The sequence below is a fragment of the Mustela nivalis genome (genome assembly GCF_964662115.1).
Source record: "Mustela nivalis genome assembly, chromosome: 2".
Taxonomy (NCBI): domain Eukaryota; kingdom Metazoa; phylum Chordata; class Mammalia; order Carnivora; family Mustelidae; genus Mustela; species Mustela nivalis.
In genome coordinates this window covers 128,766,030-128,790,489 of record NC_139021.1, presented here as the reverse complement: position 1 = coordinate 128,790,489, position 24,460 = coordinate 128,766,030, and the positions used below count along the sequence as shown (strand labels likewise).

The 24,460-nt window shown below is 35.1% G+C and overlaps 1 protein-coding gene across 3 annotated transcripts in view; it reads left to right on the top strand.

Annotated features, from left to right (window-relative positions):
* The window catches only part of CTNNA3 (catenin alpha 3), a 1,840,263-nt gene that overhangs the window by 1,185,790 nt on the left and 630,013 nt on the right, over positions 1-24,460 (top strand). For all 3 annotated transcript variants that reach the window (XM_082714750.1, XM_082714748.1, XM_082714749.1), the window contains exon 10: positions 996-1,088. In XM_082714750.1, the coding sequence (XP_082570876.1) occupies positions 996-1,088 (93 nt within the window). The remainder of the gene's footprint in view (positions 1-995; positions 1,089-24,460) is intronic.

The window sequence follows — 24,460 nt, the reverse complement described above, 5'->3', positions numbered from 1 at the left end:
TATTCTGGACTTGAGTGGTAAAACCTGCAATGTGTTGAAGTATGTAATAACCAACAGAGACATTAGGAAGATTAGAAAAATGATAGAAAGGCTGTTTCCTTGCAGTGATGAAGACAATGAATGAGGAAACATTATGGCTGGACACACTCACTCACCCACTAGCAAGAACAATGTTGAATAAGAGTGAGGATCAAAGGAAAGGGAAGGAATCCCATGCTCTTTCTCATGGCTCTTTCATGGTATAAAGAAAGTATTTGTAAATATTGGGCTTAGGTAATGGACACTAAGTGATTATTTAAAAGAACAGCCATTTCATTGGAAAATAGTGCAAGTTTCAAAAGGAGTAATGTACAAAGGAGTTTAGGTGTTACTAATGCTTAAATCAAATTGACTGCCGGGATGTCAAACAGTTCCCATGAAGTTGTAGTAGAAAAGTAAGAACAGGAAGAAGAATTTAATTATCTTGTATTTGTCCAGCTTTGTAATATATTTGATGCTGAATAAAACGTGGGTAAAGATAAAGTCATGCTTAATGCAACTTACGTATGCATGATAGACAGCTGAGGAATGAAAAAAAATAATAATAAAACAATTACAAACTTTAAAAAATCATAATTGTTTGAGATTCCAATAACCTATTAGCATTCAATCCAAAGATAAACTTTTTTTTTCTAGTCCTATAGGAAACCATAATAGTTAGCATCTTATTACAGGTTGGTGGATGTTGATACCAAGAGACTGATAGAGTTGACTGATTCACTCATCAGTCTTCCATTTTATTTTAAACAATTTTCTAGAGCCCTTTGTTACTAATTGTTTCAATAAATTCTCTGACTACTTCCATAAAACAAATAGCAGTGACATTTATGAGAATGCTGTTATCACTAAGATTTTTCAATGAGTATGTACATGCTCTAACTTATTTAGGATAACCAATGTTTCTGCATTTCTTTAATAATTTGAAATAATTTCTTTTATTTTGGATTGTATTGAAGGTTGCAAATCTTGCTTGTTCCATGTCAACAAATGAAGATGGAATTAAAATTGTCAGAATTGCAGCCAATCACCTAGAAACCTTGTGTCCACAGGTATGATAACTAAGTTGCTGTCTCTTTCATTAAACTAACTATAAAAAATTGTATATAATACTTTGGAACTTTGTACATATGAAAATATACTAAGGTATTTATTTTAAACACAGAAGATGACTTGTCCTAAGGTTATGGCTTATTCTTTACTAAGCAGCAAGTTCTTTACTTAGCGCCTCATTCTTTTTGTTCTGTTTTGGGTTTTTTTGTTTGTTTGTTTTTTGTTTCAGGGGTTCAGGTCTGTGAATCATCAGTCTTATACAATTCACAGCATTTACCATAGTACATACTCTCCCCATTGTCTATCACCCAGCAACCCTATCCCTCTTCCCTCCAGGAACCCTCAGTTTGTTTCCTGAGATTAAGAGTCTCATGGTTTGTTTCCCTCTCTGGTTTCATCTTGTTTTATTTTTCCATCTCTTCAGTTAGAACATATGATAATTGTCTTTCTCTGATTGAGCTATTTGGTTTAATATAATAGCCTCTAGTTCCGTCCATGTTGTTGCAAATGGCAATATTTCATTTTTTATGGCTGCATAGTATTCCATTGTATATGTATACCACCTCTTCTTTATCCATTCATCTGTTGATGGACATTTAGTCTCTTTCCATAGTTTGGCTATTGTGGACATTGCTGCTATAAACATTGGGGTGCAGGTGCCCCTTTGGATCACTACCTTTGTATCTTTGGTATAAATACCCAGTAGTGCAATTGTTGGGTTGTAGGGTAGCTCTATTTTCAACTTTTTGAGGAACATCCATGCTGTTTTCCAGAGTGGCTGTACCAGCTTGCATTCCCACAAACAGTGTGGGAGGGTCCCCTTTCTCTTCATCCTCACCAGCACCTGTTGTTTCCTGACTTGTTAATTTTAGCCATTCTGACTGCTCTGAGGTGGCACCTCACTGTGGTTTTACACCTGGTTCTTATAACTTTCCCTAAGGGACCATATCAGAATTTTGTGAGAGAAAAGTACAGTGTGAAATCAAAGTAGGGCTTTGTCCAATAATTTGTTTTTAGCCACTATTGATTTTGAAATTTCAGAATATGAAAGGAATGACTTCTTCTCCCCTCTTTTATTCAAAGTAGACCTGAGTTTGAAAAAAAAAGCCAGGAAATGTTTTCTTGTCTACAATTCAGAAGTTTTTATTTGTTTGTTATCTGAAAAGTGACATATTTTTAGGGAATTATTTCTAGGATAGTGTCTTGAGCCATGAATTGGTGTACACCTAAGGGCAATTTTAAATACCTTGTCTTAGAATAACCAAGAGATAATATGGATAATTTCTCCCTATAAAATCACAAATGTTTTAAGGATGTGAAATATAACAATGATTAGAGACTTCAAGTCTCTGGATATTTGCTGAGATTCTCATCTTTCTAAAAGTGGTATATGTGTAAATTATTGATTTACCTTACTGATAATTTCATCTTTAAGAGTATTGAAGAAACAGTAAGATAGACTCATTCTTTGGATTTAACATTGATTAACAAGTAAAAACTGACTAGAGAAGTGGAGTCCAGAGGACCTGCAACTGAAATCTTGCAAATGATGTCAGTTTTCTGAGATCTCACTAGGAACCAGAACACTGCAGTGGGGTCCGTAAAGCGGCTGAATCATTTATCCTCCCCTCAGCAGTCTAGGAGAGTTCGCATTTCTCTATACTATGGATTGCATTTGATGCTGACACCTTTTAAAATGTCTTTTGAATCACAAGAGTATTAAATGCATTTAGTTTTCTAATTCTATGAATTGCCTGAATCCTTTGCTACTTTTAATTGTCTTTTTTTTTTTAAACTACATTGCTTGGGTTTGTTAAAAATACATTGTGTTGACTGTTGCTTTTATTTTAACTTTTAAAATAATATTTTGATCACTGAAGATTTTAAGACCTTTAATGATCTATCTTTTAATTCCTTTGATATTTATTGAACATCTACCCTGTATAAGGGTTTGTTGGTTTGTGCATTGTAAAGAAATTCTCCAAGAAAAATTTTACATAGTTTTTATGTTTTGTTAGATCTTTATTTCATCTAAAATTTATTTTTATGTCTAACTGAGGTAGGGATTTTTTTAATAGTGCTAACAATTGGGCCACCATCATGTATTAAATAGTTGATCCTTTCCCAATTAATGTAAAATGCTATCATTGTTTCACAGATATGCACACAATTTTAAAACATTTCTATTGGTTTATGTACATTTGTATGCAATATATACATTATACATATTTGTAATATGTGCATACATCTACATATTTTATATAATGCATTAAGCATATGATATACATATATCAAATACATAATTTATTTATTAGTATTCCATTTGTAAATATAGATTGATAGGTAAATTGAAATACTTTTCAAAGTATACAAGTTTTTGGACTCTCTATTCTTCTTATTTATTCATTATTAAGATATAATGTATTATTTATTTCAGGGGTACAAGTCTGTCATTCAGCAGTCTTACACAACACAGTGCTCATCACAACATACACATTCCCTGATGTCCATCACTCAGGCACTCCACCCCTGTCATCCCCCCACCCCCCGCCTCCATTTCAACAACCCTCAGTTTGTTTCCTGAGATTAAGAGTCTTTTATGGTTTGTCTCCCCCTCTGGTTTTGTCTTGTTTCTTTTTTTCTTCTCTTCCCCTATGAACCTCTGCCTTGTTTCTCAAATTCCACATACCAGTGAGATTATATGATAATTGTCTTTCTCTGATTGACTTATTTTACTTAGCCTAATAACCTCTAGTTCTATCCACATTGTTGCAAATGACAAGATTTCATTTTTTGATGGCTGCATATTATTTCATCATATCTATCTATCTATCTATCTATCTATCTATCTATATCACATCTTCTTTATCCATTCATCTATTGATGGACATCTGGGGTTTTTCAATAGTTTGGCTATTGTGGATATTGCTGCTATAAACATTGGGGTGCAGGTGCCCCTTTGGATTCCTAAATTTGTATCTTTGGTGTGAATACCCAGTGATGCATTTGTTGGGTGGTAGGGTAGCTCTATTTTCTGGGCTCTCTATTCTATTCCACTGGTATATTTCTTTATACCTGCATTGGTATTGCAACGCCTTAATTATGCTTTTATATTAAATCTGATATCTCTAGGCAGACTGGCTCACCTTTTTGTTGTTATTGGTGGTGGTTTTTTGTTTGTTTTTTTGTTTCTTTATTGCTCTTCTTACTTTTTGCTTGTTCATATAACTTTCAGGATCAACTTGTCAAGTTCCATGAAAGTACATTAGAATTTTTATTGAAATTATTAAAATATCTTGAATTTTAGATTATTTTAAAAGTAATTGGTCTTCAAGATATTGAATCTTTCCATTAATAAATGTTTTATTAATAAATGTTATTTTAAATGTGTTTTGTATCTCCATAATCAATCTTTTAAAAAAATATCCTTCAGGGGGTCTTTAGACTTTTATCAATTATTACAATAAATTCCATGACTACATGCTGGTGGCTTCCAAAATTTTCTCTCCAGGCCATATCTCTCCCCTAAAGATCACACTCAGATGTAATATAGTCTTGACATTTGGACTTTGAAATCTAGAAGACATCTAAAAGAGCCAAAAAGGAACTCCCAATTGTTCCATTCCCCAAACCTGAAAGTTTTCTTGTCTTCATTCAGTAAATATTTATTGAACTTATACTATGTGGTAGGCGTTCTGTAGGTATCTGGAGGCTAAATAGTAAAAAAGACAAACAGATGAAAATCCTTGTTCTTGTGAAGTTTATATTCTAATGATATCTAATGGCTGTTTTTTTCTATTGAATCCATTAACTAGTCCTATCAATTTCACCAAAAATATTTATCTCAAATCTATATACCTTTCTCCATCTTATCTGTCAGCATCTCAGCCTATACCACCATCATCTCTATCTTGGACCACAGGAACGTTTTATACAGTTTAAGTGCTTATACTTGTATCTCTTTAACCTACTTTCTATCTAAAAGCCAAAATAAATTTTAAAGATGTTTATAATAGCAATTGCTTTTCCTAGATTTTGCAGGAAAATTCAAACATTTTTTACATCTTATTCAGATTTATATAAACTTCCAAATGCCTGACTTCCAGCCCTTCCCTGAATTATTTCCCTTTTCACTCATTAGGTGTCTGCATATTGGCCTTTCTGTTTCTAGAATACAGTATGTTCCTTCCCAACTGAGGGAGTTTGCACATGATAATTTCTCAGTGCTTTTACCCCCCATATGGCCAGATTCTGTTACGTTCATTTTGTAAGGACTCAGCTCAGATATCATCTTCACAGAGCTCAGTCTCCTTAAGTTACTCCTCTAGCTTATACCCTATTATGTAACCACATTTATATTTTAGAGTATCTATTACAACCTGAAATTATATTTTATATTATTTTGTTACTTTCATTATACATTTTCCTCACTCAAACATAAAGTTCGTGAAGGCAATGATTTAGTCTCTCTTTTCACTACCTATAGCCGCTGTACCTAGCAGAAATGCAGCATATATATGCAACATATAAATGAATGATGTTTCTTTTTTTTAATTTTTTTTAAAGATTTTATTTATTTATTTGACAGAGAGAGATCACAAGTAGGCAGAGAGGCAGAGAGGAGGAAGCAGACTCCCTGCCGCAGAGAGCCCAATGCGGGACTCAATCCCAGGACCCTGAGATCATGACCTGAGCCGAAGGCAGCGGCTTAACCCACCGAGCCACCAAGGCACCCATGAATGATGTTTCTAGAATGATAAATCATTCTATGTTTATAAAGGACAGCAAGGTTTTTGACAACATCTTTTATGACACTTTTCCTAGCATGGTGTCTCTTCTTTTTGACAATATGGAAAAAAAAAATAGAGTATAATTAGTTTGAGTTGTAACTGATGGAAAAAAAAATCCTAAAATGGCTGATAATGATGTATAGTCATTAGCCAGGAGTAAGCTCTGTGCTGGCGGGTTGCAGTGATTTGCTCTTGGTTTAGCTCATTTCAGTGTTCTCCTAATGATTTGGATAAGACTATAAAAATAATGTTCTTAAAATTTTCAGTTAAAAATAAGAGAATAAATGACATATTGGCTGAGTCTAGTCAGAAAGAATTTGGATATTTTAGAATATGGACTAAATCTCAGTATCCAGATGAAATGCAACAGGTATAAACACTAAACCATGTATTTTGGGTACTTCAAAACAAATTGCAAAATAGAGAATGGAAGAGTTATGGCTTAGCAAGAATTTACCCTCCCCAAAGCTAAGAGATTTTAGCTGATAGTAATCTTAATGTGCATCAACAGTGTGGTATAGTTGTCAGAAAATAAACCTAGTATGATTTTAACATCTTTTCATCAAAGAATAAATTCTAAAACTTATCCTCAATCTTCTTTGTATTTCAGAATTATTCTTTAAATTGTACATATTTTAATATAGTGCATCCTAAAATTCAGAATTCATGGGTCTGGAGTGCAACCTAATTGTGTGTGTGTGTGTATGTGTGCATATGTGTATGTGTGTATATGAGTGCCCATCTCTGTAAGCTCTATTTTCGCAATACCTATAGAAATACAGCATGTACATACATTTAGGTTCAAGAATTTGACTTCCAGCAATTTATGGGATAGCTATACATGCACAGAAGTCAGAGAATAATGTTTTCATGCAGCTTGACTTACAATGACAAGAGCTGGAACCAACCTACATGCCTGTTAGCAGAGAATGTTAAGAGCTGTGTCAAGTAGTAAGTTGGCTCAATATATGTTTTGTTATAGAAGTTACCCAGGATAAGAAAAAAGGCAAATTTCAAATGAGTATGTATAATATTGCACTTCTGTGAAACAAGGAGATAGGCTGAGCCGTATGTTTGTGTAGTCATAGGAAATTTTTCAAAAATGTTTTCATGAAAATGTTAATAGTAGTTACTTACAGGAAAGTGAGACTGGAAACAAAGATCAAGGAGGATAGTTTTATCATCCATTTTTATTTCTTTTAGAACTCTCAATTTAACCAGGTATTTTTTAAATTTCTAAGTAAATAGTTATATATATATTTTTAAATTTCTGAGTAAAACCCAATCAATTAAAAATATTGCTAGATTGATTCTGGAGTAAGTCAGGCTGAGAACACACAGAGGTTAGGAGGAGCTGGTAGGGCCACATTAAATTCCTGTTTGTAAAAAGCGATTGAACGCACTGAGGTTTCAGTGAGTTGGATCATCCAGGTCTTACTGGGACTCAAGGACTACAGCTATAGTGCTCTGCCCACTTAACGTGTGTCACATTTAAGAAAGAATTGTCACTTGGAGCATATTTAGCATAGGATATTAGAAACAGTGACATGACTTGAAACTATGTCATATGAAAAATTCATAAAAACAACAGGGAATTTCTAGGAAGGAAAAGGTGAGACTTTAAGAAACATTGTCACTGTCACCAAATCTTTAAAGGGCTATGATGCAAAAGACTTATTCTGAAGATTCCTGAGGGGCAGAGCTACAGTCTGTGAGTAGGAACTATAGGGATACAAGTTTCATCTCAATAGAGAATGAGAGATACTCTCTAACAGAGCTATCCTGAAAGGAAGTGGACTTTGTTGAGAAGGAATTTGGAGTTTCTCAGTGCCACAGACATTCAAACACAAGGAGAGTGACTATTATGACCAAGCTATTATAAAGGCAGTCCAAGCCTTGGGTGAGAAGATTGCCTATAAGTCTCTTAATGCCCAATCCTGAGATCCTCTGAAGAATCCTTTATTTAAAGAAGAGGAATGTGATCTGAATGGTAGCATTTCTGAAATAGCATAGTTGTTTGAACTCAGCCTGGTGGAAAGATAAAACTATCTATAGGACTTAACGCTTATTCTGTTTTAAAAAGGGACTGAGAGGATATTTTAAAAGTAAACTTTTTATATTTGCATAGGACATAAAAACGAGAAAGATAGAATTCAAGGTTCTAAAATATGCTGATAATTTGGACTGATGTTTCAAAGCCCATAAAGGGTAAATATAAAGTCAGGACCTTAGGTTAAATAAAATTTATTACAAGTAGATAGGAAAAACATTGCTTACCAAAAGCATCTTGGCCATCAGGAATTGAAAGGGGCTTTTGCTCTCTAGTTCAATGAGTTCAAATACTGATCCATGAAAGGATTTTCATGGTGTATATTGAAATTAGGTCCATAATAATCAGCTTTTTTTCACAAAGTAAAACTTATTCAACTTTTTATTAGAAACTGATGTACTTTCTTCTTGTTTGATATTCATCAAAAACATTTGATTTATGAAATAATAATGAAAGTAGGTAATAACTTTTCATATGGTTATTTCTTTACTTGGCAAAATAAAAATTTCCCAACACTGTGTCAGTTACTTCCCTTGCCCCTCTACTTAGCTTTTTTCAAAAATATTTGTAGGATGAAAAATCCAGAAAATTAAAAGTACTAATTTAAGTAACTCTATGTCGGTAGCATGACATGGAGGCCATCTTAGAGCTTTAAAGTGATTATGATATCCTGTGAAATAGGGAAAAATTTCCAGTGTACTTGTTTTGGAGCTGTCTATATTGAGAATACCATATTTGGTTCAGGCCCTGTGATTTAAAGGCTAAGCAGAAAAAGAATGAGTTGTTTTAAGTGTAGTGAATTATTGCCTAGCCACAAGAAGTATTTAACTAAAAGCCAAATAAGCTGTGTCTTTTCAAATATGTTAGAAATAGAATTTTATTATTGGGGTGGTAGAGGTATTAGAAGTCATAAGTGCTTTTTTTGTGTTTTTGTTTGTTTGTTTTGTCAGTAAGATTCTTTAATAAAAAAAAAATGGTGAAAATCTAGGATATTTTCCCTGTAGTGAATACAGTTATACTCAACTAGGCAGACTCTCACAAGTGCTTAGATTTTCCAAAATCAAGTTACGTTTTCTAATGACTGTCATGTTTGAATCAATATCTAATATAGCTTTGTTATATCTTCTGTTTATCCTTATCATTGAATGCTATATTATATGATGACTTGACAGAGCTAAAACAGCTTGTAAAGGCATCTCGTTTATTTTCAGTGATGTGCTGGGGATATGTTTTTACAAGTTACCTATTGTAAATCAATAATTACTTTCTAAAAGGGTTGTATATTGAGTGTGTTAAAAAGTAGAGACAAAAGTCAAGTTTGCCCCAGACATAGAAGTTTGTGAAGTATAGGGACGCCTGGGTGGCTCAGTTGGTTAAGCAGCTGCTTTCGGCTCAGGTCATGATCCCAGCGTCCTGGGATCGAGTCCCACATCGGGCTCCTTGCTCTGCAGGGAGCCTGCTTCTCCCTCTGACTCTTCCTTCCACTCTGTCTGCCTGTGCTCGCTCTCACTCACTCTCTCTCTGACAAATAAATAAATAAAATCTTTAAAAAAAAAAAAAAAAAGAAGTTTGTGAAGTATAGAAAGAGCAAAGTACCTTGGGAAGGGTATGCAGTGGACATCACCTGTATTCATATTTAAACATGGAAAAATATAACCTCCGTGAAGGTGGGAATTTGGGGTCCACTGATGTAGCCTAAAAATAGTGCCTGACACATCACAGGTACTCCGTACATATTTATGAAGTGAATTTTTCTACCCACGTGAACTTACTTTGTGTTGTAGCCACAGGGGGGTGGATGCTGAAAGCCAGCACTATTCCTCATCCATTCCTGTTCTCTGGGAGGTATAGAAACTCCCAGTTTCAAACCAAAGTCATAAAAGTTACCCATATGACACTAACTCTTTGAACTACAAATCATGTGAAGTTACTGGCATTATCTCCCCTTGCATAGACAGGATTGTTTTGTTATCATAGCAGCTTGTTCTGATTAAGTTATGATGTGTTACTGTATTCAGTACACATTTCAGTAAGGGTATCAGGCTATCTCTTTCCAAATGAAAAACATATCGTAATTTGTATGGGATTCTGTTTGTTTTTGTGATCAAGAAGCTGTCATATCTATGAATTGAAAGCACTTAATTTTCTCAGAATCATGCTCTGGGGAAGCAGATATGTTTTCTTTCATTTTCTATAGATGATAATGATGATGGGTGTTTTGTTTGCAACTAAACAATATAGGATTCAAATAGTCAATTTGAAATAATCATATTCTTTAAGAATCCCAGAGTATACCTATGAGTGTTGTGACAGGCTTTTTACAATTATGCCTAATTTATTTCTTTTTTCTTAAGAGAATGGCAAAGAAAACAAAACAACAACAACAACAATGAAAAACTCTTAATATTTTGGAAACCAGGAGTCATATAAGACTATAAAGGCTAAAATTAAGTAATCATTTTTTTTGAAGAAGCTGATTATGATTGAATATTGATTCTCAAACTCTCTAGGGTGATTTCAGATTGGAAGCCTAGGATCAGTCTCTTCCTGGTGATGCCATGGTATTTATTTGGGGAGACTGTGATTGAATGCAGCTATGAACATAGTTACTTTCCAAGCTGTAAATTAAGCTCTGTGTTATTATACTATCATTGTTTTGCCTCCTGTCCCGATTATGCAATCAGCCACTCCCTTCCACTCACTCCAAGAATACCTTCATTCAACAAATACTTGCTGACGACCTACTTGGAAAACCCATGAATCTATGGTGAGCGGGGGTGGGAATCAGGGATTCATGGGATACCCAGTGGAGCAAGCATGAGGAATAAGTTCTGAGTTCATTGAGAAGGGGCTGTATCTAAGAAAATTTGAGGTGTTGTGCTCTAGAAGAAGGGACAGAGTTGTGGAAGACAAGTCATAGACATTAAATTCAAGTGGGGAGGTGAAGTTGGTCACAAATTAGATAATGATTTGAAATAAGTAGACAGAGCTAAGTGTAATTTAGTGTGCAGGTTGAGGCAAGAATTTCTGAATTAAATCACAAAGACTATGCTGGAGTCCTCATTTACACTTATGGTATGTGCTGTGATAGTAAGCATATGAGCATAAATTACCTGTGCCAGCCCAGACAATGTTCTAGTCATGGAGGAAAACAAAGATGGAGCTTTGTTTACATTGTTTCCAATGAGAAGGGACAATGCATCACCCAGGTAAAAAGGGAAATGATATTAGAGAGGAATGTTTTGAAATGCTGTGGGAGTTAAAGACTCATGTCAGTTAGGGGATTCAGGGAGGGGTCTCATAAAGGTGACATATTCTATAGGATTTAAAGGATAAGCAAGATTTAGACATTTGGGAAAATATTAAAAGGGCATTCTAGGTAAAGGAGATGGAAAAGCATATAACAAAAATTTTAAAATGAGTAACTAAATCTGTGTAAGCTACATTGTTTCTTAACAGGAAAGCTCTTGACATTTTGGGTGGAATAATTCTTTGTTGTGTGAGACACAACGGTGGGGATCTGCCTGCCAGAAAATTCAGAATCTAGGGCACTAAATACATAACCACCACCTCCCAGCTCAGTCTCTGTGATAACAGAAAATGCCTCCATGCATTTCCAAGTTCCTCCTAGGGGATACTGCCCCATGTGTGAACAAGTGGGAAACCATGAGCTGTGGGAACTCTACGGAAAGCGCTCAGGGAACAAAAGCTCCTGAAAGCAAACCCGAGCGGATTACTCACCCCGGCCCCCGGTAAGGGCGGTGTAATTCCGCCTGGGGCAAAGACACTTGAGAATCACTACAACAGGCCCCTCCCCCAGAAGATCAACAAGAAATCCAGCCGAGACCAAGTTCACCTACCAAGGAGTGCGGTTTCAATACCAAGGAGAGCAGCAGAATTCCAGAGGAGGAGAAAGCCAAGCACGGAACTCATGGCTTTTTTCCTGTGATTTTTTTTTAGTCTTGCAGTTAATTTAATTTTTTCTTTTTCATTTTTTTTTCTTTTTTTCTTTTTCTTCTCGCCTTCGGGTAAAATTTTTTTTTTTTAACTGTTACCTTTTTCTTTTTTAACGATTTTTTACTAGTTTATCTAATATATATATTTTTTCTTTTTTACATTTTTCTCAGGTGTTTTCTTTTTTTATATTTTTAATTTTTTTTCTTTTCTTTTTTTTTCTTTCTTCCTTTTTGAACCTCTTTTTATCCCCTTTCTCCCCACTCACGATTTTGGATCTCTTCTAATTTAGTTAAAGCATATTTTCCTGGGGTTGTTGCCACCCTTTTAGTATTTTACTTGCCCCTTCATTTACTCTTATCTGGCCAAAATGACAAGACGTAAAAATTCAACGCAAAAAAAAGAACAAGAGGCAGTACCAAAGGCTAGGGACCTAATCAATACAGACATCGGTAATATGTCAGATCTAGAGTTCAGAATGACAATTCTCAAGGTTCTAGCCGGGCTCGAAAAAGGCATGGAAGATATTAGAGAAACCCTCTCGAGAGATATAAAAGCCCTTTCTGGAGAAATAAAAGAACTAAAATCTAACCAAGTTGAAATCAAAAAAGCTATTAATGAGGTGCAATCAAAAATGGAGGCTCTAACTGCTAGGATAAATGAGGCAGAAGAAAGAATTAGTGATATAGAAGACCAAATGACAGAGAATAAAGAAGCTGAGCAAAAGAGGGACAAACAGCTACTGGACCACGAGGGGAGAATTCGAGAATTAAGTGACACCATAAGACGAAACAACATTAGAATAATTGGGATTCCAGAAGAAGAAGAAAGAGAGAGGGGAGCAGAAGGTATACTGGAGAGAATTATTGGGGAGAATTTCCCCAATATGGCAAAGGGAACGAGCATCAAAATTCAGGAGGTTCAGAGAACGCCCCTCAAAATCAATAAGAATAGGCCCACACCCCGTCACCTAATAGTAAAATTTACAAGTCTCAGTGACAAAGAGAAAATCCTGAAAGCAGTCCGGGAAAAGAAGTCTGTAACATACAATGGTAAAAATATTAGATTGGCAGCTGACTTATCCACAGAGACCTGGCAGGCCAGAAAGAGCTGGCATGATATTTTTAGAGCACTAAGCGAGAAAAACATGCAGCCCAGAATACTATATCCAGCTAGGCTATCATTGAAAATAGAAGGAGAGATTAAAAGCTTCCAGGACAAACAACAACTGAAAGAATTTGCAAATACCAAACCAGCTCTACAGGAAATATTGAAAGGGGTCCTCTAAGCAAAGAGAGAGCCTACAAGTGGTAGATCAGAAAGGAACAGAGACCATATACAATAACAGTCACCTTACAGGCAATACAATGGCACTAAATTCATATCTCTCAATAGTTACCCTGAATGTGAATGGGCTAAATGCCCCTGTCAAAAGACACAGGGTATCAGAATGGATAAAAAAACAAAACCCATCTATATGTTGCCTCCAAGAAACTCATTTTAAGCCCGAAGACACCTCCAGATTTAAAGTGAGGGGGTGGAAAAGAATTTACCATGCTAATGGACATCAGAAGAAAGCAGGAGTGGCAATCCTTATATCAGATCAATTAGATTTTAAGCCAAAGACTATAATAAGAGATGAGGAAGGACACTATATCATACTCAAAGGGTCTGTCCAACAAGAAGATTTAACAATTTTAAATATCTATGCCCCCAACGTGGGAGCAGCCAACTATATAAACCAATTAATAACAAAATCAAAGAAACTCATCAACAACAATACAATAATAGTAGGGGACTTTAACACTCCCCTCACTGAAATGGACAGGTCATCCAAGCAAAAGATCAGCAAGGAAATAAAGGCCTTAAACGACACACTGGACCAGATGGACATCACAGATATATTCAGAACATTTCATCCCAAAGCAACAGAATACACATTCTTCTCTAGTGCACATGGAACATTCTCCAGAATAGATCACATCCTCGGTCCTAAATCAGGACTCAACCGGTATCAAAAGATTGGGATCATTCCCTGCATATTTTCAGACCACAATGCTCTAAAGCTAGAACTCAACCACAAAAGGAAGTTTGGAAAGAACCCCAATACATGGAGACTAAACAGTATCCTTCTAAAGAATGAATGGGTCAACCGGGAAATTAAAGAAGAATTGAAAAAAATCATGGAAACAAATGATAATGAAAATACAACGGTTCAAAATCTGTGGGACACAATAAAGGCAGTCCTGAGAGGAAAATATATAGAGGTACAAGCCTTTCTCAAGAAACAAGAAAGGTCTCAGGTACACAACCTAACCCTACACCTAAAGGAGCTGGAGAAAGAACAAGAAAGAAACCCTAAGCCCAGCAGGAGAAGAGAAATCATAAAGATCAGAGCAGAAATCAATGAAATAGAAACCAAAAAAACAATAGAAAAAATCAACGAAAGTAGGAGCTGGTTCTTTGAAAGAATTAATAAAATTGATAAACCCCTGGCCCGACTTATCAAAAAGAAAAGAGAAAGGACCCAAATAAATAAAATCATGAATGAAAGAGGAGAGATCACAACTAACACCAAAGGAAAAGGAAGATGTTCTATACACAATTGAAATATAGGCCTTAGCCCTTACTGCCAAGTAAAGGAATTTAGATTTGGAATTTAGTAGAGGATAACAAGTCATTATAGGTTTTGAGTAGAAGAGTGACATTATCACAGCTGTGCTTCCTGGGAAATAATCTGGAAACTGTCAACTGAATGGAAAATGCGATAGGCAGGACCAGTGAAAAAATTATAGAGTACTATGTAAAAAGTCAGAATTTGAATAAAGGGCACAAGAATAAAAATTTGCAAGATAGGACAAGTTGTGAGTAGACTATATAAATTGACCAGGAATCGAAAACAACATGAGATTATGGTAATGATGAAGGCAAAAGAGGATAAATTTGAGGGTTTATTTAGCCTGGCACCTGGGAAGATCATGGTTGTTGTTTTTGTTGTTGTTCTTTGTTTGTTTTTTTGTTGTTGTTTTTGTTTTTTGTTTTTAGGAGAAATTGGAAATACAAAGAAAGAGGAGTCACATTAGGACTGAATTAATATATTTAAAGCACTACCAAAATATTTAGGTAATGCTTTAAATATATTTAAGTTAGTCTCAGGTGCCTGGGTGGCTCAGATGGTTAAGTGTCAGCCTTTGGCTCAGGTCATGATCCTAGTGTCCTAGGATCGAGTCCCACATTGGGCTCCTTGCTCAGCAGGGAGCCTGCTTCCCCCAATGCCTCTGCCTTTCTCTCTCTCTTTTTCTCTCTCTCTGGCTCTCATGAATAAATAAATAAAATCTTAAAAAATAAATATATTTAAGTTAGTCTCAACATAAAGTTAAGATTATAGCAAACACATTCAAGAAGTTGAGATATATTAGCCAAATGTAATGGCCATGCATATAGAGATGACAGGTGGAACGGTTTCATGTAAAGCTAGATTGCTAAAGAGCAAGAGAAAATTAAAGGGTCAAAAGTAGAACCTTAAGAAAATACATCTAGGAGAGAAGAGGATGAACCTGAGAAAGAAAAATCATCAAAGAAGGAAGAAAGGCAGGAAATGTGTAGCTTAGTGGAAGTCTTTCAAGCAGAAAATACCAACATGGTGGACAGCAATACCGTGCTCCTGAGAGTCCAGTGGGATTAATTGGCAGGTTTCAGGTGCAGTTAGAAATTACGAAATCATTGTGATCTTAACAAAAGAGGTTATGGGGGCATCATGGAAAAGGAAAGATTTAAAAGTAAGTAAAAGTGAATTAAAAGTAAGTTTAATTGTAGAAAAGAAAAACACTAGAGACTCCCACTACACAGATTTTTATCACAGAATCTACCAATACCTTTACTACCAGTTATTTTTCAATAATTCTTTTCATCTCCAGAATCTATGCTGTATACTACGTTTTTAAGCAATTTAACAGTTTTGTCTAAAGAATATTTTTTATTCAGTTAGGTCAAGCTCAAGGAGCTAAATATTAACAAGAGCTATCACAGATTTTTCTTTTTTTTTCTTTTATTTTTATAAACATATTTATTTATTTATTTATTTTTTTATTTTAATTTTTTTTATATAAGTAATAAAATGTTCTGAATTTGCAGGTGATTAACACACAAATCTTAAATACATAGATTTAAAAATATAAATTTAGAACTTTGGATATCACTATGCAATTCAGTAGGTAATATTAGTGCTGAAAATACTGGGTGGTCACACTACTTTTAATGTCATTTTAAATGTGAGTCTAAAATGAAATATCTATCAGTGCCAAGATATTTAACCAAATGGAGAATATCTATGCCTGTTCCTCTCAAGAACGTGCCTTGAGTGTTAAATGAGAATTGCCTATAGCCAGATATCCTGAAAACTTCTATAACCTATCATAACAACTTCACTGACTAAAGCACCTTATATAAATCTAAGCATCGTTTATCCCATTCTCATGCTATGACTGAGACTCCAAATTATAGTTCTATAACTAAAAGCTGTGAGCCTTCATAGTATGTGTTGTGAATGATTTTCTGCACACCCCTATATTCCAGCTTAGTTTCAGAAGCATTTTCTGCATTCTCTTCAAGGGGAAAATGTTCCATTTCCATATCCACACTGAACTAGAAACTTGGGACTGGCAGTTGATGCCCAGTCTCTTGGAATATAGACTTGGTAGGACAATGGCCTGGGGAAATCAATTTTAAAAGAGCATTGGAAGAGATTTAAGAATAAGTATGAATAAAAAATATATATGTAGACCAGCAAGTATTGTTTTTTAATTTTATAGTTTTTGTTCTGAAGCTGCCTTTGCTGACTGTTCAATAAAATAAAATACTGTGTCATTTTGGGTTACCTGAGGAGAATGGGATAAGGAGAATTAGAAAAAACTTCAGCAGACATACAATTATCACATATGCTCAGTATAAAAGGCAATGTGCTGAAGAAATCAGATCCAGGGAGTGAAACAGGACTATGTTGAGATCCAGAAGCTGTAAGATCATTGCTCCATGAGATAGAATGAGCCAGGCTGGAGAATTATGAGAGTCAAATGTTGCTTCTAGTAAGTAGCGATATATCAATATGACATTGCATAGTTTATAGTTTTAAAAATAAACCTAATCTCCGGTTTGCCCTACTCTTTTGGAAATAGCATCATTTTACTCATGGCACAACAAAATTATACTGTTTTCCTAGTGTAAGAAAACATAACTTAAATACCTCACAAAATAACATACTCCTCCCCCCGATCCCTGTTCTTTGAAAGCAGCATTCAAGTTCTGAATCTACTTCTGAACATCTGCATGTCACACCTTCTGTGCAGGGTACATGTATGTACTTGGTAACAAAGTCCGTTGAGGAAGAAATGGCTATCTCTCCTGCATCTGTGATATGGCCTGTGCTTTACTGGAGTTATATTTAATTCTTGCAACAGTCTTGTGACGCAAGAATTATTAGATTCCTTCCTTCCTTCCTTCTTCTCTCTTTCTTTTTTCTTTTTCCTTTCCTTTCCTTTTCTTTTTTTTCTTCTTTTCTTTCCTCCAGGTTTGAACTCACAACCCTGAGATAAAGACCCAAGTTGAGGTCAAGAGTCAGATGTTTAACCAACTGGAGCCACCCAGGTGCACCTAGACTATTTTTATATATAAGAGGAAATTCAGAGATGTTAAATGAGTTGCCCAAGGTTAAGAAACCAAAAAATAATTTTTTTTAGGATTTGGATACTAATATTTTTCTTGATTTTGGAGGAATTATTTCAATAGTCACAGCTTTATTTATTCATATTTGTATAATCCTCTGAAGGACACAGGCTTTTTTGTTTGTTTGTTTTTCTCTGTATTTCTCCTTGCTATAAAAAAGGTGATAAAGAAAATTTCCCAGGAGCCTTTCTTTCTGGCATTCATTCTCTAATGCATTTTGACCCTCACGTCCCTGGGACTTAACTATTTCAGAATTCTGAGCCTTGGCTCCTTCACAAAAAATAGCAGTATTATTTGATATTTATGTATCACTTTGTTATTAAAACAGAATTTGCATTTGTTTTAAACAAAACATTTAGCAAGGTTTGATCCCAGAGAGGTTGAGTGGGTTTTATAAATCATACAGAAAACTAGGAGAAAACATTGGAATATAATTCTTGCCCTCTAGAATCACTCAGTTGACATTATTGTCTACTTCACAGGATGAACAAAAAATGGTGGATCTATATGTTAATTATTTCTTCTTAGTATAATATTTTTATAATATTTTCAAATATTTAATAGTCAAATTTTTGCTTAAAAATAAAAGGATTCTTTCTATGGATAAGTAGATGGGTACAAAACCATATATTTAGGATATTATAGCACTCTTGTGTTCCTTGAAACTCATATGTAAATGATGCTAGAAAGAACAATTTGTCTAAAAAATATTGAATTCTTTTAAGCTACATATTTTCTTTTTTTTTTTCCATGTCAAATGTGTTTATTTAGGAAAAGGCATCTACACACTAATAAATAAGCAATAATTGATTAAGAAAAACAACATGGAGACTAGAATCTCTGAGTCAAAATTTTTGAAAGTATTACAAGAAAGCAAAGAAATGAAACAGTTCAAAACATTCATAATCCTATAGATACAAAAGCAACAAAGATATTTTCTAGTATGTAGGATTCTTTTACATCTTGTAACAGACATAAGAATTCTTAGTCTTGTCTTTTCAAAAATGGAGGAAGAAAACAAAAGATAGAAATTGCTACCTAATCTTTTACATGGTAGACCGATTTCATTATTCTAATCTGTTCCAATCTATACAGGCAACATCGCTCCATTATATGATGAATTCTGATAATTTTTTTTCTTAAGTTCTCAAGAGGAAGGATGAATCCTCATGTTCAAAGAATTCAATAAAGACACTCTGGTGGAAGTATGATTAGGTGTGAGAGCAACAAAATGAAAAAAAAGGAACTCAGAAAGCAAAGAGAGAAGAGAGAATATTAAGTAACTCTATCAAGTAATTTTTTTTAAAGATTTTATTATTTATTTGACAGACAGAGATCACAAGTAGGCAGAGGCAGAGAAAGAGAGAGGAGGAAGCAGGCTCCCTTCTGAGCAGAGAGCCCCATGCGGGGCTCGATCCCAGGACCCTGGGCTCATGACCTGAGCTGAAGGCAGAGGCTTTAACCCACTGAGCCACCCAGGTGCCCCAACTATCAAGTAATATTTTGATACTAATTTAATGTAACAGCCCTTAATTAATGATGTATAGAATCCACATATCCTTATTTTCTTAAAAAATACTCATATATTAAAAATACCTTGCATAGGATCCACAGCAATATACTTATTTTTAAGGAATTTATTGTCATAAAACAAAACAAAACATACTCTTCAGAATTCTGGATCTTTTACGAGGTAATAAACTTACATAATTTCATGTACTTATCTTTAGTTATCAACTACAATTGAATTTGGAGTAAATTTAAGATTTAATATTGATAATTATCTTAGCTTTGGTGTTTGTAAAATTTGCTTCTTTTTTTTTTCCCATTTTTTTATCATTACTTATTTCTGTATCCATACTGACTTTATATGCATGCCTGTTATGTAGGGTCATTTCAAATTATTATTATTTTTTTTTACTCTGGCAAATGAGTGACTGAATAATATTTCCCAAAGTCTTTAGCTCCATTCCTAGGTGACATAGGCAAAAATTGTAGACCTATTTTCCCTCACCTATAAATGTTGTTGAATATTTTTGGTGGTTATGATGAAGATATTTAAATTATGCTGATAGAAAGAGGAAGCCAGAGAAGTTACTTTAATAGGCATAAATCTGGAAGAAACTGTGGCAAATTGGAAAATGGTGCTTTAAGGCCTTCACACTTATTTTATAATACTGTGAGGTTACCCCTTCTCACTAGGAAAAAAAAAAAAAAAAAGAAGGAAATGAAACCACCTGTAGCTAGTTTTTAGTAGAATATTTTATTTCTATTTAGAATTCTTTTTCTTTCCCTGCTCAACAACTCTCATTGTCTGCCAAAAATATCATTTCATTTGCCAAGCAATATATATATTTTTTAGATTTATTTATTTTTTGGTGGGATAAAGAGAGGTGGGATAGAAGGAGCCAGAGAACCTCAAGCAGATACCCTGCTGAGTGTGAATCCTACCAGGGGTTTAATCTCACCACCCTGAGATCTGACCTAAACTGAAATCAAGGGTTGGACTCTTAACCAACTGAGACACTCAGGTGCTCCTTGCAAGCAGTATTGTATAGAAAGAGATATTTTATGGATAATATAATAGTGAGGTGAACCATTTTAAGAAAAGAGGCTTTGGTCTCTAGAGAGCTTTGATACCAATCTGAGAGTAGGGGCCCTCAATTTGAAAAGCAGATTGTAATGCAAGACCTCCCAGGGGAAATGAGTCAAAAATCTAAGGGACTTATCACAGATTGTGAGTACAAAACTGCCTGTCAGCATTCCAGGAAGAATTCATGGTTATGCTCTTAAGCAAATACATCTATGACCTGGGAGGAAAGTGCCTATTAGCCAAGCTTTGCTGATAAGTTAATAAAGAGATGACAGCCCTCTTCCTAGTGAAACCCTTATTTCTCTGTGCTCAGTACACTGTCAAATGCCAAAACATAATTATTATGATTTTCATTTTTGTAAGATTTTTTTTTAAAAATAAATCATGAAATGCAGAGACAAATACTTGAAAGGCATTATGAACAAAAGTATGACTGAGGTGAGATCACATGTTGTAGTTGTTGGTAGGCTTTCTAAATAAGAGTTTCCATAAATAAATAGTTACCAGAAAGATCTCATCAGGAGGCAGGGGTTTTAACTTCATTGTATGTAGGTCCCTGGGTACTAGTTTTGGGGGAGAGTTACACTACCAAACAGAAGATTCATTCAGTTCACAAATGTTTCTTGAGTACCAGCTTCTTTGATAGGCATTGAGGATACTGTAGCGAACATAATACTCAAAGTGCCTGTCCTTTTGGAGCTTTCATTCTATATGAGAGCTGGGGATAATCGATGTGAAAACAAATACATAAACGAGATATTTTTATATCTTGTTTTGTATTTTAACTTATTTTTAAATATTTTTTATATTTTAACTTATGTTAACTTATGGTTAATTATTTATGGTTACTTATGTAACTCTTACATATGTTAGACTGCTTCTAAATACTTTTTATATATTAGCTCATTTAATCCTCATGATAAACCTAAATGACAGATACTATTTATACTGATAAACCTAAATGACAGGTACTATTTATACATTTTTAAAGATCAGGAAACTGAAATCCATAAGTAAATAACTACATAAATAAATCCCCACAGTTCATGTAACTTGCCACCTCAGGGAGAGAAGCTGGGACGTTAAGATTCAAGACTGAGAAGTCTGGTTTTCTAACCCCCAATGCTGCATGCTGCACTTTGAGGAAAATCAGAGAAGTTATGAGATAGGAAGGGATTAGGGACAAAAAAAAAATACCTTTTGCAGAGGTGACATTTGATAGTTTTATAGCAAGATGGAGTTATGTAAAATCCTGGAGGAAGAGCTTTCCAGGAGGAAGAAACAAGTACAAAAGCCTTCAGATGTGAATGAACTCTACCTGTTTTGAGTGAAGAGGTGTAGGGTTGGGGGAGGAGAGGTCAGGGACTAGACCATGTAGGGCCAAGCTATGGAAGTAATGCAGTACTGCTGTAGGAATTTGATTAGATTAGTGGCTGATGTAGGGCACATGGATTACAGGGAAACAAGAGTGGAAGTAGTCACGAATTAGGAGATTATTACAGTTATCTAAGAAAGAATAATGACAACTCAACCTATGGTGGTGATTGTAGGGATAGCAAAACTTAAAACATTAAAAATGTTTTGGAAATCATGGTCGTAGGGTTTACTGGATGCTGGAGGTGAGAAAAGAACACAATCAAGGGATAGGTTTGGGGAGCTAAGGTTTAAATATCAAAGTGAAGGGTACCTGGGTGGCTCAGTGGGATAAATATCAAAGTGAGCTGTGGTGCCTTTACTGAACTGGGAAAGATTTGCTGAGATGTCATAGCAGGGGGGTGAGTTCTATTTAAGCAATATTAAGTATAAGAAAAGTATAACTATCAGGTGGAGAAGAAATATCCAATGTGAAGTTCAGAGAGGAGGTTTAGACAGGAGAATTGGGAACTGTCAACATAAATGATGTTTAAAATCAGTGGATGGGATGATGTATCGTAGAAGGAGAATTCAACCCTCAGAAGAGGAAAGCTAGAAAGAATCATGGGACACTCCAGCTAATGGCTAATGGCTCCATTCAGCTAATGGCAGACAAGGAGAAACCCATGAAAAGCAACTGAGAAAAAATCTCCAGAGGAGCAAGAGGAAAACCAGTATACTGTGGGAGAGTGGAAAACTAGAGAATTGGTGTTTCAAGAAGTAAGTGTTTAACCTTCCACAGTTGCTGCTTGAGATTCAAGTGGGAAGATGAATACCAAAACCCATTCTTTGGATTTTGGCCATATGTAATAGACAAAATTTGATTAAATAAGACTTTAGTAATTAGAGTTTCTGTATGTTAATTAAATTTCTGAATAAGGTGGCTCAAGGAACCTAAAACTGTGATTCTCATAGTGTGGTCCTCGGACCATCAGTGTCAGTACCACGTGGAAACTTACTAGAAATGAAAATATTTAGGTTCCACCTTAGACCTACTAGGTTAGAAACCCTGGTAACTGTGGCCCATCTGTGTAGTGACATGTCTTTCAGATGATTTGATGCATGTTACAGATGGACCTGGGACCTACGGCAGGATCTGGAGAGTTGATTATGTGTATCTCTTACCAGCTGCATGTACCGGTAGCTTGAAATTAGCCATGTTGGGAGTATATATTACAGAGAAATCAGAACCCCCCCCCATCCTACAAATCAGGGTCCATCCCCTCCCAGCCTTTACTGGTTTATTATCACTACTGATAAATTCAGTAGGTCTAGGGTAGAGCCTATGAATTTCTTTTTTTTTTTTTTTAAAGATTTATTTTTTATTTTAGAGAAAGTGAAAGAGAGAGAGCGCATGGGAGGAGGGTCAGAGAGAGAATCTTGAGCTTGGATTCCAATGTGGGGTTCAATCCCATGACCCATAAGATCACAATCTGAGTGGAAACCAAAGGGTTGGAAGCCCAACCAACTGAACCTCCAGGCACCCTGTGAATTTTTTTTTTTTTTTTTTAAACAACTTCTCAGTTGGTGCTGATGCCATTGGTTTGGGGACCGTACTTTGAGAGTTAACAGAACTAAATTTGTTTGCTTCTGTCATAATTCTCAAATGTTCTCCCCTTTCCCTTACATACTTTATAAGTGTACTTCAAAATTCTCTTTAAATTTATCTTTATCGGGGCACCTGGGTGGCTCAGTGGGTTAAAGCCTCTGCCTTCGGCTCAGGTCATGATCCCAGGGTCCTGGGATTGAGCCCCGCATCGGGCTCTCTGCTTTGTGGGGAGCCTGCTTCCTCCTCTCTCTCTGCCTGCCTCTCTGTTTACTTGTGATCTCTGTCAAATAAATAAATTAATTAATTTTTTAAAAATCTAAATTTATCTTTATCTCCTCTAAGCAGTGAATTTATAAGTCCTGATGTCCATTCTATTATCATTGCCATTACTTTAATCTAGATGTTCATTACTTCTGGCCTCCATTATTGTCATAGCTTCTCCCCTTGACAGTCTTCTTTTATGTATCTAATAATTACCTTGTCAAGACTCTGGTTTTTCCCTCTTCTTTCTTCCTAACTCAGGCATAAGGTTATCCAATGGCTGCTATATCAATTCCAGTTTCCCTTTCATGTTTTTAAACCCATCCTTAATTACCAGGTACTTACCTCCCTCACAATATGTATCCATCTCTTCATCTTTTGAATCGACATTTTCTGTTCCTATGACTAGGCTTTTGTTCATAACCCTGTGGAGACCTAACTTGCAACTATTTCATTCCATCCCTCTTGATAGTCCATATTCACTCTATCCCACACATTCTAACTCAATGGTATATTTTATCAATATGTATTTGACAAGGTCTTTATCTGTGTCCCAGACAGAAAAATGGAGACTGAATGTTAGTGTAATTAGGGAAAATTGCAGCAGGTTAACACAAAGATCAATTTTATCCTGAAGGAAGTTCTGTACCTGTTTATTGCCTTTTGAAATAATTATTTTAAAGAAAGGAAAAGATCTAACATTTATTGAACATCTATTTTCTAAATGCTATAATAAAAATTTTCCTTACATTATATTATTTGTATTCTCACAGAAGCTCTGTGAAGAGGTTTGATTGTATGGGTTCCTTGAAAACCCCAGAAATCTGATTTATTAAATCTGTGGTTAACATAAATCTGGGAGAAAAGGCTCATGTTATGAATGATCGAGTCATGAGTCACCATATCTTACCAAGCTAGAAGAATGAGTCAGAAATCAACAAGACATATTTAACAGCAATGATTATAAAATCTATATTCGAATTAAATAGATCCTTCATATTTATAAGTTCTTGCAGAATTTACTTGACTGCAATTAATAG